General features: G+C 34.9%; 1 protein-coding gene across 1 annotated transcript in view; it reads right to left on the bottom strand.

Annotated features, from left to right (window-relative positions):
- Positions 1-2,542: 2,542 nt before the first annotated feature.
- Positions 2,543-16,729, bottom strand: part of LOC138182913 (LIM and SH3 domain protein F42H10.3) — a 39,233-nt gene continuing 25,046 nt past the window's right edge. Inside the window, exons 3-6 of the mRNA XM_069119338.1 lie at positions 10,732-11,003; positions 9,066-9,272; positions 5,638-5,780; positions 2,543-5,001 (exon numbers count right to left, since the gene is read on the bottom strand). Coding sequence (XP_068975439.1) covers positions 4,822-5,001; positions 5,638-5,780; positions 9,066-9,272; positions 10,732-11,003 — 802 coding nt within the window. The 3' untranslated portion in view covers positions 2,543-4,821. The remainder of the gene's footprint in view (positions 5,002-5,637; positions 5,781-9,065; positions 9,273-10,731; positions 11,004-16,729) is intronic.

The raw sequence follows: 16,729 nt of genomic DNA on the forward strand, positions 1-16,729 counted from the left end.
CACTTCGTGCCAAGGGATGGCGGTAACTTTCGTGTATAATCGAGATACTGTGCAGAGAGATAACCAACGTTTGATACTCGACAAGTGAAAAGAAACGAAATAAGGAGGATAAAAATTTAAGAAAAAAAAAAATAAAACGGAAAGTTAGTCGAAAAATAATTGGCGGATTTTTAAAGGAAATATTTGTCGTCGTCCAGTGTGTACGTATAATATAGCCAAATCGTTAAAAACGATTAGGAACGAAAGGTGTGAAAAAGGATTGTTTGAAGTTGAACGAATAGTCAAAAACAGCCACATCGAGTATACACAGGGTGGTTGGTAACTGGTGGTACAAGCGGAAAGGGGGTGATTCTATGCGAAAAAAGAAGTCGAAAATATAGAATAAAAATTTTTCGTTTGAGGCTTCGTTTTCGAGAAAATCGACTTTGAATTTTCGGTCGGTACGCGTGCGGTACGTTATAACGGATCTCACTGTAGATCGTTGTCTCGATGGAAAAATTAAAAAAAAAGAAAAAATTTTATTCTATATTTTCGACTTCTTTTTTCGCGTAGAATCACCCCCTTTCCGCTTGTACCACCAGTTACCAACCACCCTATAGAACATAAATAGGAACATTCGACAAATTATTTTCGCGATCTTATGAATTGTATTCGAATGTACGTTGCTGGTTATAAATATTAAGATATTGGTATATTTATTGGAAAATTCTTAATAATAAATCTCAGTTTGATAAAGCTTGTTTTATTTAATATTACAAGTAGACCACGGATTTTTCAACGTTTACGTTAAATTTAAAAATGCAAAAAAAGCATCTAGTTAGGTCGACTTTTTCGATTATGTTCATAACGATATGAATTTGTATAAAGAATCAAGGTCCAATCATATTTAGATTTATAATAAAATAATTTGAAAATAGAAACAGTAAAAAGCATCGAATTTGTCAGACATTTAAATATCATGGCGTGTTTTAATACTTGTGACCAGCAGTGTATATCGGTAAAAAAGAGGACAAACTCTTTGCTTCGTGTGTTGAGTTCTTTCATATCGATGTGGCTAGGCAGTGCGGTCTATCGATCGATATAGTCTGTCTGACATCGGTTGACCTCTCAAGGCCATTTGTATCTAGAGCAATCCCCACTACACTCGCAATCAGTTTACTCGGTATCTCTCTCCTATTATTTTCCAGGAAGAATGGGGCAAGTTTCTAATTAAATTACTCACTGAATCTTGTTTCCTAATAATGTGAAATACGTTTGTAGAGAATTTAAGTGGAAGAAATGTATTTTAGAATAAGAAATAAATGGTCTTGAACATTCCATAGATTTTGGACAGACTCTAATGTCAATTTAGAGTTAAACTTCATTATATTTCGCGATCTTTAGCGCCTGCTTCTTTGCTTTCGTAACTCGTAACTTTACGAGATTGCCACGCGTTTCGGTTAACACAAGCAGCTTTTATGTTGAATGTTTCGCTTAGACAAAAATGAATTTTGCCAAGAAAGATTGTACTGTTTTATGTTAACGAATTAAAATGATTTGTCTACCTTTTAATTACTCCAAGATTCTTTCTATTAACGTCCACATAACGTGTTTATATCCACAGATTACTATTAAATATAAATTAAATATGAATATTAATTTTCAATTAGTATTAACGTTAAAGGAGAATTCTTGGTAATTAAAAGGTAAAGAATAAGAAAGTAAAGAAAGTGATAACGAAAATTGATAAGATTAAGAAACGCTCTTGGTATGTTTGACATTTTTTAAGATTGAATTTTTTCAGTTTCTCGGTGATTAAAAAAAGAAAAATGAGATATTGCTGAAATCTAATTGCGAAAGGCTTTATAGCAGAGTTGGGCATTATTAAGACGAATCTTTCGAATCATTCCATAAATATAAATCATATGTCAGTGCATTTCTTCGTGTAAATGCATTTTAATCGCTTTTATGCTCAATTTTTTCACGTGTTCGGCCATTGAGTAGAATTTTACCCAAATCTGTTTTAAAATGGGCCCAACTGAGAACGTGCACTTACCACTGCGATACCGGTCCTACGAAACAGTTAACCTTTTACTGTACTTATATCACTTTCAATAAATGTGCATTTTTTATACTTGAACGCAGCGTTATCTTATTTATCTTTGATTTGCAGCAATTGCAAGTTTTTTGTTTTGCAAGAGGATTTCGTTTTATTTTGAACAACCGCACTGCTCTGTTTTCATAAACTTTATCATGATATTGTTTTGAAAAAAGGCTCAGATTAAAGCTACTGATGACGCCAGACCATATAAAATATCAAATATTCTATCCTTACAAAATCTATGAAAACAAAACTTCAATCTGAATAATATTTAACATAGTCAAGAAATAGAAAAGAAAGATCTGTAGCGTTTACATTTTAAATTGTAACAAAAAAGAATAACGGATATGGTATGTAAAATATAATAAAGAATCTCTTTCTCATTCTCCGCTACTGTGATAAAATAAACAAATCTATGCGCGAGATCTGGAGAAAGAAAGGATAGAACAATAAATTATAGGCGATGATTTACATAACATGTTCATTGTTTATGATCTCGTATCATAATATAATATTATCTGTTTTAAACAACGCTAACATATAATTCTGTATGCTTTCTCAATTATAAATTGTAGATTCTTCGACTTATTGGTGTTTTAATAATTACAAAAGGGGGAAATAATTATAATATATTTATAATAATTATAATAATAATAATAATATTAATAATAATGCTAACATGTTTCCAAAAATATGAATATATCTCCTCGCGGTTTATCACGAAGTCGAACGACGTCGCGCACGTCGGAAACGCGACGTACGCGCGCGCGTGCACGCAACAACATTACTATTTATTTCTTTTACGTAATAATATAGCTTATAATCTTCTATTCTCCTACTCAGGTAAATGCAATGTAATAGATACGGCTTGTGTCCCAGGAACCAGATTTCTTTTCATTTTTTTTTCCAGCAGAGGGAAGAACAAATTTCGAAAGACAATGATCAAGGATTAAGGGACGAAAATTAGAAGAGAAACGGCAATATGGGGCGCGGTTAGTCTCCGAAATGGTGGCACGATGTTCCCGTTATACTTGAAATTTCCTCGCTATATTTATCTGTACATTAATCGAACGTTAAGAAGGTATAAAGCTATCTAGAAAAATCGAGACCATCGCGGAGAACAATCCTCTATTGCCGATAAACCCGCTTTTTACCACGAGAAATGTATTCGCAGAAAGCGATCTAATCCTTTTAGTACTGTTTCGTATGTTATATTTGTGTTAATCAGTTAAGTAGAATAAAATGATAGGAAGTTCAAGAAATGTATTTCGTTCAACTGCACGTGCAATACGCCGGATACACCGGCTTAATAAAATTAGAAATTCTTTCGTAACGATTTCTTAAATTGTTACAATTCCAAATTTCGTCCGATACAAATACACAAATACAAATATAAATTTAGTACAACTTATAACTAACGGTACATACTAACTACAGATAATACTTTGTTACATCGTGTACAATTTGAAAAACGTACGTTTCCTGAATCATTCGCTTAATAAAACGCTTGAAATTTTAAAACGTTGTAACACAAGAACGCTAGTAGAAATCGATATAGATCTTCTAATTATCGCTTGTTATCGATTGATATTTTCGCTATTTAATCAGTCGAGTATCGCTGATACAGTGACTAAAAGGATCATCGAAAGCCGAAAAGTAAGCATTTCTTTGTTTAATGCAGGCGAATCTCGCGTGATAGAACTTAACAGCTATTCTAGGTAAATGTCGGTTAATGTCGTTAATTGGACAAAGTGAAACGGTAATAAAGATTTCTAGCGATCGTTGCTTTCTTTCGAAACGCATCGGATCGAGCAAGGCAAGTGTAACGAAACTTTCCTATCAACAATTACACTACAAAATTTCTTCTTCGTTTATAATCCTAACTAGATTCACTTTTGTTTCCTACAAAGTTCCCTCTTATGTGCTCCGATGATATGTAACTCAATACGGAACCGTAACTAACATACTTTTTCTTTTTCTTTTATCGTTTCCTTTAAGTCGCTGCGCAAAAGCTCGCAGGAAAAAATTGACCTAATTGGAGGTCTACGTATATAAGGCACATCGTTCTTTCTGTTTGCATCACAATAAACAATGCGTGTGGTATGGTGGTGAAGCCTAAATCTTCTGGTAAAATATTGCAATACCGTTTTCATATTTTCAAATAAATATCCATTGTAATTTGCACATTATTCTCGTCAACGATTTACGAAAAAGTGAGAATTACGCTTAAAGGTGGACAAAGGTCGGAAGAATATTGTTGAATATAAAAGTAATCGTTCCAATCTTGTGTACAAATGCAAAATGTTCACGTATTGTAAAAAAAAAAAAAACGCCTTATCATAAGAATACGAGCAAAAGAAATAGAAAAGAATATTTTACGAATAAAGTACATAAAATTTCTCCAAATAGAATATAAAACTTATATTAAAAAAGTGAAGAATTTAAATCTTCCAGGCTTTGTCACCGCTCAATTATTAAATCATTATTCATTTCATCATCATTACCGTGGAATCTTCGAAGCAACGGAATGGTTTCGAAAAATATTGTATAAAATTATTGACCGACAGGATAAATCTGCGTCACCATGAAAAAGGTCGTATAAAAACTGGATCGATACTCTCGTAGAAAAATGTTTAAGCACATGACAGCTATCGGTGCTCTTCGTAATAGAATCGAGCAGAATTTGGTCCCAATGTGGAATTACCCTCTAGTTTGCTGACTTTAAATGCGAAAGATGCTTTTTAAATTTGCACTGGTTCGACGTAATTCGCAGGCAACATGCCGTGTCGTCCGGTGCGCTGTACCAGGCCGGTCATCCAACCCTCGTCAATGGCTGTACAGTTAACGATCAGATCGCCGTCGCAGAAGCTCACCTCGTCCAAATCTTGCGCTTGGTAGTCGTACATCGCTCTATACACTCTCTAATGAAAAAGAAAATTATTTTAGAAATATATTTCAACTGGTGAAATAAGAAGAAGACGAAATATGATTAGAGAAATAAATAAATAAATAAATGGAAAATATTAACCAGTTTCTAATTGTTGAGCATATAATACAATCGATAGATTGCATAATTGACTAGATGCATATTAGAACCATCCAGGATTGAAGTATGAAACTCGAATCAAAATTAAAAGTATATGAAAAAGATATACAATTCAAGAGAGGAAACAAATTTTTATACATAGATATACATACATATTTTAGAAAAAAATACAGAATGTTCACAGAAATATAATATTGGGCATAGTTATGAATACTTTAGAAGCCAAAAAAGGCGAGCTAGAAAGTATACTGGACAAACACAAACAATTTATTTCTTAAAATAAAGCCACATCTTTCTAGCAAGGAATGTGTTAAATAGAAAAATGTATAACCATTAAAAAGTTAAAAAAAAAATAGCATTGATTGACAATATTTTCAGAAAATGCTTAAATTACTTTTATACCGCCCAATATCAAAGTTTGCACCTAACAGAAAGATACTTAAACTTTCTTCTTCCACCCCTATGGGCAATACTATTGAAAATAGCAATTTAAAAAATTAAAATAACTCACCCCAACATTGGTAGCTGGTGGTGGAGACGGCATATGCTGTGGGACGTGATTGTTATTCGTTGCTGGTGTTAACGATCCGTAATACTCGTTTACAGGGTCTATATCAGCCACCGAACCAATCTTTCTAGCTGGTGGATTCGTTACTGAAAGAATTCGTTAAATTTACTAAGTAAAATGGAAGATCGCGAATCGAAAAAGTGATTTCCCGAAAAAGATTCGTCTCAAACACCAAATATCGGTTTCAGACGCAACTTCCTCAAAAACACCACGTGTTAGCGTTTCGTGTTTAATGAAAGTTTAGATCACGTAAAACATATAAAATAGATACAGTATGGTGCAGAAGAATTGGAAAGCAGTTACGAGTGAATCGACGCAGTCGACGAATTGGCAACAACAACGAAACGGAAAATAAATATACCACATAGAAAACAGAAATAGTTTGTGACCAGCCACCGTTAACTACAAAACATCTTTCTCAATTATTATATTAAATCGTTTTATAAGTTTCATCGTATTTTTTTTATTATTATTAGAAATGTAACATGAAATTACAAGAAAGCATCACGAGTTCCATTGTAAATGTATTCTCTCTCGTTTTTTATTACCCTCTCATATAAAAATTAAATTCTTTCTACTAGTTTAGAAAAGTTCTGTGATTCAGAATTTGGTCAAAATTTCTTGTAAAAAATTTCCTTCTGGGAACCTAAAAAATATTCCTGGCATGTTGCTGCATGTAAAGCCAATTAATATTTTACTTGCTACTGTTATCTTCTTTTATGTGAAACTTTTTTGGAGCCAATTTTTTTACTAATTTCTTCACAAAATTGTACGAATCTTCTCAATCATACAGTGGCATAAGCGTTTATCGTTTGATCTTTCAATTGTCATTCTTCCACCACTGTATCGATCTTCTTGGAATTTCCACTTACCAAAGTTTAGACACCAATCTAAAAAACAGACAATTAAGAAGCAGCGGAATTCTGACAGATAAGCAACAGTGCCTTTTTGAAAAACGAAAAAGCAACAGAGCTTATAAAACGATCTAATATTTTGTATAAAAATCTGACAAACAAACAGAGGTTGCACGTTCAAGAACGTTCAGGTCGTCCTATGGAGGAACGATATAAATTCACCGTGACGTCGCGTTCTGGAGATAATGGCCAACGATACAATAGGAGTGACCGAATTGTATCTACCTATCGTTCAAGCTAATCCAATTAGAAGTTTGATCTATTGAAACTAACTATTACCGGTTGCTAACTATAACCAATGACCAACCCATATGGTTGACTGTATAGGAAACAAGGCAACGAGGATATGTTCCAATTGTATTGAAGTATCGGTTCACTGTCAGAATAGCAGAGGGAAATAGAGCAGATAGTGTACAGGGTGTTCCATTTATCACTATCATTTATTTTTATCTCCTATCTATTCCCGCTCTTTGTTCATTTTTAGACTAATTGTAACTTACGAGTTTCTCATCAATATAATTTGGATGAAATCGTTTAACTGTTCAAGATTACTGTCCCCACTACTACAAGTTATGTCACGAGCAGGGATCCCTCAAGTGAAGAGAGGTTATTCCTACTCCCACTGCTACTCTTGATACAGTATAATCTTGATAAAGATAATCTCGTATATTGGCCAAAAAGTCACATACACAAATAAGATTATATTGCTATCGACAGTGATGGTGGCAGTGGGAGTATGATTAAGGTATTAAGGGAATTGTCTGGTAATCCTGGTCACGAGCCACCTCCTCTATAAGTTTTGCAGTTTTCTATTGTAGATATCATAGCAAAGGATACATCTTTGTATATCGTAAACCGTCATTTCGATAGTTCGAATTCCGTATAACATGTTACTATGGTTTTGTATTCGTCGCTATCTTAAATCTTTTATAACATTTTCTTTATTGCACTTATGTATTCGTATTACTATTATGTATTCTGTATTCATATGTATCGTTATACCATTATCATTGCATTGAAACGAAACACTTTATTTATGAGAATTATCAGTCTACACAATTTTTAGATCAATCAATTAGAATTTGTCTTATATTTGTCATTTATAGAAAGTTGATCCCTTAACACATTGTTACACAATTTTACTGAGCATTTATCTCATGTCACTGGCTATTATTTCGTAATTGCACGAGCAAGTAAAACAATATAAATAAACTTTAATAAATTGTATTTATTATTCAACTTTTAATATTTCTTTTTCCTATGATAAACAGTGTAACAATCACCTACGTGTAATGGTAAGCAACAGCTTCTGCAAATATATCTAGTTTCGCTGCGTTTTTCTTTTGAAGAGCATACTCTACACGCTCTAGTCGGATTTGTTTTTCTGCCAGTGACTATTTTTTCTAAGACGTGGTTTCTCAGTTGTCCGGAAAGCCTGAAGGGTGCATCGTTATAAGGAGCTGTTTTAGAAATTCGAGAAGCGTCTGGTGCAATGCTGCGTTCTTTGGAATCCACAGTTATCCATTCTCTAGCTACTTCCAGTAGAAATTTTTTGTATCTTGTTTTATTTTTTAGCAGATAGGTACGGTACGTTTTATATGCATTGAACAAGGTGCAGTTTATCAGAAAAAATGCTAATTTTTTCGACCACTTTACAGTTTTTCGTAAAATACTGCTGTTGGCCAAAAACTGATCTGCACGATCTACCCCTTTCATGCGCTTATTGTTTTCTAATACGCACGTAGGTTTAATGATATTGTGCTGGTCTAATATCAGACTCGCTATCTTCTGATACAGTATCATTTTCCAAGTCACCACAACTTGATTCACAATCACTCGGACAATCAGATAAAACATCGGCGTAATTCATTGAAAGATTCTTCATTGCTACGTTCCGTCATCGTCGACATTTTTTTTACAACAAAGGACGTAACTTGACGGGTCTTATAAGCGAGAGACACAGCTGGAGGTATGCTGACCAACAATTGCACTGTATCATCTGCAACAGCACACTGAGAAGTCGACAATGTTTGGCCATGAAAACACGAGTTAACTCGTGACCGGTCAACAATGCGTTAACTTACAAATTTTTCATTGGATTGTCATTACAAAGTGATAAAATATCGCATTATTATAATAAAGAATAACTGTGGATAAAAATGTATCTGATACGTGTTTCGCGAGATACAAATTTCAATATCCGATACCATAGCCTGAATCTATTAAGATTGACGACTAAAATAAAAAAGTCTGTCAAACGATTATGTATTATATTATATATTTACATAAAATGAAAATGAACCACTCTGTACGTAGCTTCCTAACTAGATAGATTATTATAAAAGTAACTAAATAAGCAAAGAGTAAGAAAAGAAGATGTAAAACTTGGTTCTAGAGCTAATCTTTTCTTAGAGAAGTTAGGAAGAAACCTACTCTGTAAAATGGACGAGAACTCACCTGGTCCCTTGTCGCTCGTATAAATCACAGTGGTTGCCCCAGCTTGCCTGGCGGAATAGGGGCTCGGTCTCACCTCGCTAAGAGGATCGTAATCGGCGATCCTACCTGGTGTCCTTTGCACCTGCGAGCTCGCAGTTCTAGCGGCCGGTGGATTCGCGTTCACGCCCGATGTAGGCGCGATCGAACCGTCCGTGTACTCTACGTACTCTAAAGTCAACAATACACAAGCTGCCGATATGCTTTTCCGACAACCATTCAAACGCCAACTTAAGCGATTCTCTCCAAGATACGAATATTCTCAAATATTCTAACTCAATTGGCAAGTTTCAGAAGCAGCTCTAGACTTTTCAGAGTTTTAAACAGATTTGATGTACGCGTTCGTCGAATACCTAGCCCTGATATCTATCGATCGAACGTATACAGGACAATGGGAGAGATAGCGTTGACTAAGAGACAATTAACATACAAGCGAATATTAGTTGGTGACAGTGCATAAGTTCATAGATTAGTAGGACTCTTCGCTGCTTTTAAGTGTTCGTTAGTACATTAAGGATAGTTTGATCAGGGGTACGTTAACTCATTAAGGACGATGGTTGTGTTAATGCAATATTTATGTTGTAGTTTCTTTCTATTAGTCAATTTGTATTATTAAATCCTGCTTTGTTTCTTCATGTTAACGTTATAAAAGAAACTTTCAAGAATTTATTTCATACTTTCCTGAATAGTTATTTCTTTTTCCACATAGATACCGTTTTATAAAGTTTGCAAAATGTTATGTAATTATAACGCTATGATAAACTATTTTCTCTTTGAGTTATGAAAGCTCTTTTATGTATGTTATTTACGCAATACACTTATATAAAGTATATAATATTCTATAATATACAGGGTGGTTGGTAACTGGTGGTACAAGCGGAAAGGGGGCGATTCTACGCGAAAAAAGAAGTCGAAAATATAGAATAAAAAATTTTTTTTTTTTTATTTTTCTATCGAGACAACGATCTACAGTGAGATCCGTTATAACGAGACGTGATAAAGTGCACGCATACCGAGCCACAATTCAAAGTCGATTTTCTCGAAAACGAAGCCTCAAAGGAAAAATTTTTATTCTATATTTTCGACTTCTTTTTTCGCATAGAATCACCCCCTTTCCGCTTGTACCACCAGTTACCAACCACCCTGTATATATATACTTTATACTTCAATAAAACAATATATAAGAAAATACTTTATATCGTTATTTATGCATGGAAATTAGTGTATTTATAATAGCATGGTACACTACTTTTCTTTAAGTCATAAAACATACTTTATGTGTCTGATTCCTATATATGTATTGCATTTACACATCTTTTATTCATTACTCCATTGTTCAGTCCTTAACGAGTTAAAATCTACTTAAACTTGTAGAAGTAATTTAAAGTTATCTATAATTAAATCTTAAACCTTCAGATTCCATGCGTATCACAATTATCAAAACAAGTAACGAAAAAATGCTTATGGAATAATCTCACGAGTATTACGAACATTAATATCTGTTAGCTATAGAAAGCTTCAAGAGCTTCGATTCACCGATTACCAAATCGCGGATACAAATACTCTTAAACAGTCTAAGCAATACGTGAATAAAGAGTACAGGTAAACCAGAGGACAAGTCTCAACTCACCGATCTGTTCGCCGTTTTCTCCGGTCATCGTCCTCTTCTGCTCCATGATGGCCTTCTTCTGAAGCTCACCGTGATAAGCCACGTTCGAGATGATCTTGCTGTTCTGCTTGATTCTCAGGGTTTCCGGATCATCTGCCACCTGGGTGAACTTGCCTTTTGCCTTCTCGAATTCGGCGTGATACTTCACGTTACTCTGGATCTTCGTGTTCTCCGCGATACGCTTCAGTTCCAACGTTTCCGCCATCGTGGTGGCCTTCGCCTTTGGTATGTGTCTGAAATACATGATGGAAGTAACAGACCGGACTATATGGAAAACTCGATTGCCAGTAGTAGAGCAGTGGCGTGTGTCGATCTAGCAACACTTAATTAAGCATCGATAATCGCAGCGAGTTCATGGTGAAATGTTTCTGATACCTGTTCCACGCTAGTTGAGAAACGATGTCACTCGAATTTGCAAGTTTGCTCGAGTCATTGAATTGTGCTTTGAATTAATATTGGCTTCTAGAGGGCTACGTTGATTTGAAAGGATTGTTATTTATTTGAACCGTTTTGAGGAAAATTTCTTTTTCAGCAACAAATACGACAATACAATAGTATGAATTATAATGCGAGATTTGAAAAAAAGGAACGAGTCAAGTATGATAATCAAAATGAGAAATATAGTGGCGGGAATTCCTTCAAATGATATTGCGCATATATGTAATAAGTATCCCATAAGTGTTGACAAATGTGCAAAGAAGGGGATGATTCTACGTAAAAAGAGGGATGAAGTCGGAAATGTAGAATAACATTTTTTCAACACGCAGGCTACTTTGGAAGAACTTAAAAATGTTACAGTTGACACATGTCTAAAACAAAGAGGATTAAAATAAGGACAAGTGAATCATCTTGGCTGATGCGCGTTCCTCATGGAGAAATTATGGAAATCACAGTGAATAAGAGTTTCGAGTGCACGACAAGCGGTCGATGACGCCGTTGGTTATCGCTTACATCCTTTGTGAAGCACAGTTGATAATCGTACCGCAGGGAGAAGAGTATGAAACATACTCTGAACAGACAGTGACGGTGAAACACTTAGAAAAGTAGAGAAGAAGATGGACAACGTTGTGTCTTTCAATTTACTAAGTGAATCTTTTTTTTTAAAGCTTGCCGTATGAAACCATAGAGATACAATTTAGTAGCATTCTATTTCTATAAAATTAAATTGCCATCAAACTTTTCCCAAATCTTCTTATCAACTTTCCGAATAAACTAATATCTTTACATCTTAATTCCATTTTGTTTTTAATAAAAAGTTGAAACTATTGTGAATAAGGAAATAATTATCTTCTCGAAACATTTATTCTGAATTTTTTGACATTTTATTAGATTATTAATCTTACAGATATATTCGATGGTACACGTAACACGCCAATTAATGTTGATCAAAATCAAAGCTATTTCACCAGGGTGCATCGCAATGAGAGCATCGTAATTCAACGGAACGAAAATGATGCGAACCAGAAACGTACTATACTAAGTATAATTAATCGGATGCAAAGTTTCCCGCGTTTCGCAACGAAAACTTTCGACATCGGCTTGCGATCGTGAGTTTTTGCTCGTTTCTAAGCCTGCGACGAGGAAATAAAAGGCTTCTTATCATAGCGTTCAGAACGCACGTTACAACAGACGCTCGCGTGGATCGAGCGGAATAGAATTACGAGGTCGTTGCCGGCGTATTAATTAGGGGAGGAAACGGTGAGACGATGGGATGGACGCGTAATCGGATGCGCATACGTTTGAAACAAAGAAGAAAGTGGTGAAGAAAAATGGAAAAGAGAATGAAGGAGGGGAGAAAGAATGTACTTTAATAATTGAGGATGCAATCAACATTTAATAGATATGCATTCACAAATCTAGTTGTAAATCAATTCCAATAAAATCAAAAATTTCGCTTAAGAAAATTCGATTGTCAGTTAAAAATTGCTTCATTTAAAAAAAAAAAAAAAAAAGTGAAGAAGACAGGAAAAGGAATTGTAATTTCAGTGGAATACAATATCGTAAACAGATAATAAGCTTTTAATTACAGTTCTTATAAAATCATTGAATTTTCTTAGCCGATGCATAAATTATGCATAAAATTACCGCTCTCTCTCTTTTCAAGGTATAATACCTCAATTTAACGCTATTTTCCTTCTCTGTTATATCCTTTTCATTCACATGCAAACTTACAATAAAGTTGATCCTGCAATCCTACCACTACCTCTACTAATAGTCGTTGCTAATTAGTCAAATTTCTCTTTCTTTCTCTCTCTTTCTTTCTCGCTCTTCCTTCCTGAAGGATTCCAGGATCCGATGGGGAAAATTTGCATCAAACGCATGACGAGGAATTCGAGGCTTTATCAGAGGACCGCGACGCGATAAGAGGAGCCAGGTATCGCGTAATCTTTCACAGTTTGTTGAATAATCGCGTCGCTCTGGCTGGTAATTAAAGGAAAGTGAAAAGGAAAGTAAAGAAGAGAGCACAAAGAAAGGAGAAGAAAAACGTAGCGGCGGTTCCAGTCGCAATCAACGTCGTCGGCGAGCCCAGGTTCAACCGGAGCAGGCTAATAAGCCGATATCGAGAGTCATCCGCCGGATAGAAACGTTTTGCAGAACAGGTCGTCCGATCGAATCGATACAGGGCGGTTGTCGATCGAGGCCGAGATCGAAATACATGCGCCTTTCAATCATGTGCGTATATGTAAATAACTCGCAGAAATTAAAATAATTAATCTTGTTTCTTATAAACTTCGCCATTTTATTATCTTTTTAGAAAATTCCCGTCTCAAATTTATTTATGGCACGTTATAATAATTTTGTTTCATTGACATGGGTACAAGCCACTTATCGTTTTGAGTCGCCTTTTTATGACAAAATAATACTACGTTTAATACAAAAGATGATGTTTCGTATCCTAAAAGGGAAAGAAATAGAACAGCGTAGAACGTGTCGAGCTTAACTCGAGGTGAAACTGCAAAATATTAAAAGATTCAACCACTGCTAATACGATTCACATAAAGGGAGAAAGAGGGATAAATAGAAATAAATAGAAAAATACTAGACAACTAAATAAATATTAGAAGAACTCGACTGCTTCACATACTTGATTCTGCAACGAAAGATCTGTAGATCGGTTGCTTCTTTAAGACACTGACAGACAGTTTACGCCTTAAGTGTATAAAAAAAATTCATAAAAGGTGAAAAACCTAAGAACTTTTTGCACTATCCGATTACTCGGTTTTTGTTTTCTTCCCTGGATGAATCACAAATTTGATGTAAAATATATACAGAGTGGTTGGTAACTGGTGGTACAAGCGGAAAGGGGGTGATTCTACGCGAAAAAAGAAGTCGAAAATATAGAATAAAAATTTTTCGTTTGAAGCTTTGTTTTCGAGAAAATCGACTTTGAATTTTCGGTCGGTACGCGTGCGGTACGTTATAGCGGATCTCACTGTAGATCGTTGTCTTGATGGAGAAATTAAAAAAAAAACAAAAAAAATTTATTCTATATTTTCGATTTCTTTTTTCGCGTAGAATCACCCCCTTTCCGCTTGTACCACCAGTTACCAACCACCCTGTATATAATGGTACATCATTGTCAGACACCGTCAGGACACCGGTACATAGGTGTGCAATGCAATTCGATAAATCACGCGTCCGCTATCGCGTTTTGTAAACACCTTGTAATCAAGAGAAGCTCTTGTCAACGACCACAGAAAACGTAACTCTATAGCGAACAGATACTAACGAACAATATTTACAAATGAACTTGTACTTCTAAATTATTCACTGAAAAAGAGAAACAGACATTTTTAGAGGTAATAATAAAAGAAGATAATAATTCTCAATTCTGTCACAAACAGACAACAACAAACGATATTTTCAAACAAAGTAGTACTCTTACATTATTCCAAAAAAAAAAAAAGATTTCAAAAGTAATAACAACAAACATCATAATGCTATGGTAATCAGATAGTAACGAGTAACAACTCTGTACTCTTGCATTATTCCTTAAAAAAAAGAAGAAAAGTATAAAAAGCAGAAATCTCAGAGATAATAAGAAGAGAAGACGATAATTCACTATTTTTTCTGCTATTTCTGCGTGTAAAGAGGAATCAGATATGATTGTATATGGTGACAAATTGGTCGTACACTGTTTCTTGTTTTTGTTGAATTTTCCTTTGGTATGCATACACATCGTGTAAAGAACCCGCATAAGAATGCAATGAAAGTTCAAGTGTATCTGTGACACAAGCGTTAACGAGTGACTAGCTCCGATTAGTCATTGCGTTAGAACGCGCGAATAAATTATAATGAATATCGTTTCATGAATCACGCACGGCTAGTCGGTTCACCGATGACTTCCATCAGCTTGATTTTTCCAACAACCCGTTTTCAATTCATTCATCCGGCAGATACATATATTAATAAACTCGTTCACCTGGTCGATTTCAACCTTTCTGCTACATTCAACGGTTACAAATTCAAATTCCACGTCCTGTTTCCTGCGTTGTGAAAGTCTAACTCTATGAAAAGATCTGGCTGAAATAGTTAAATGTAAGAAACAAGCGTAGAAAACAACTCTTGCGAAAATAAGTTCTTATAATGTGACCGATGATGTATGTGTCCTAATTGATATGAATAGTGATGATAAATTATTATTTATTCTTCTAGTGCGTTCTAATTGATATAAAGATATATAAAAAATGTATTAAAAAACATTAGAAAGTTTTAGTAAAAGAAAAAATAAAAGGAACAAGAACTGGAGCAAGGAATACACACAAATTTCTATTTTCTTCAATTACTCGGTCTATTTTAGTTAATTACCTCAACAAATCTTGCAACATATGCGCTGTTACTCACTTACGGAATCCATTTCTGATATTGCACATTTCTTTCTCATTAAAAATATCTTTCTTTTTCCAAAGTAAATCTGTTTGTTTCAATATACTGTTCACGACTTTAAACAATGAATGAGTCATAAAAGTTAATTTATATTTACTATGTCAAACGAGTATTCTGGTTTAGAATGCCAGTAAAATATTTGTTTCGAATCTTTTTCAAAAGAAAGTTTTCTTATATTATTTGTTGCACACACATTTATTCACGTGAAAATAATCAAATGTATGTGAGTTATATAGGGCACAAGGCCGAAACACAGAAACCATCGATAAGAAAATATCTTATAGACTCTTTGGATAAAATCTCAAACAAAGTCTTAAAAAGTGGCATTCTAAACCAGGATAACCCTTTAATACAATAAACACGGATTAGCTTTTACGCTCCATTTAATGTTCAAAGTGGCGCCTCGTTAGTTGGACACAAAAGTGCGAAAAGGTGAGCCGCGTATCGTGCCGAGCAGCTCACACCAGCGTAATCAAGATTTGTGTCACGAGTCCGTTTTCCATGTACGGCATCTATAGCGTTGTCTACCCCAGGTAATTGTGCCAGCCAGGTTACGTAACACGTGGTTGTGCCACGCATGAATATAATAGATACGCGTACCGGGCCTTTTGTCGGTCCGCTTCACAGAATTGTGCACTGTGTGTGTTCTACATTGTACACCGTTAATGGCTAGGATATTTCCTGTCGTCTCGAGGATCCACGCTATTCGCTTCACGCTACGTATTCGCATCTGCATAAAACTCCCCGTTGCCTGTGCTACCGCAAGATGCAACCGATTGGCGCGCGCTTGCGACACTCCTGACATTTAGTGATCTAATGAAACAGGAGATGTATTTGGTACGTTGTTTTCCCACTTACAGAATTCCTATTTTTATTGGTGCTTGTGACTTTCCTCTAACGTCATAAGTTTTTTTATCATCTTTGTCTTATTTTCTTCTTTATTTTTGTTTAATTTGTTCAGTATACAAGGTGGTTGGTAACTGGTGGTACAAGCGGAAAGGGGGTGATTCTACGCGAAAAAAGAAGTCGAAAATATAGAATAAAAATTTTTCGTTTGAGACTTTATTTTCGA

This window comes from Bombus flavifrons, chromosome 8, assembly GCF_040668555.2.
Source record: "Bombus flavifrons isolate JBK064 chromosome 8, iyBomFlav1_principal, whole genome shotgun sequence".
Classification (NCBI taxonomy): domain Eukaryota; kingdom Metazoa; phylum Arthropoda; class Insecta; order Hymenoptera; family Apidae; genus Bombus; species Bombus flavifrons.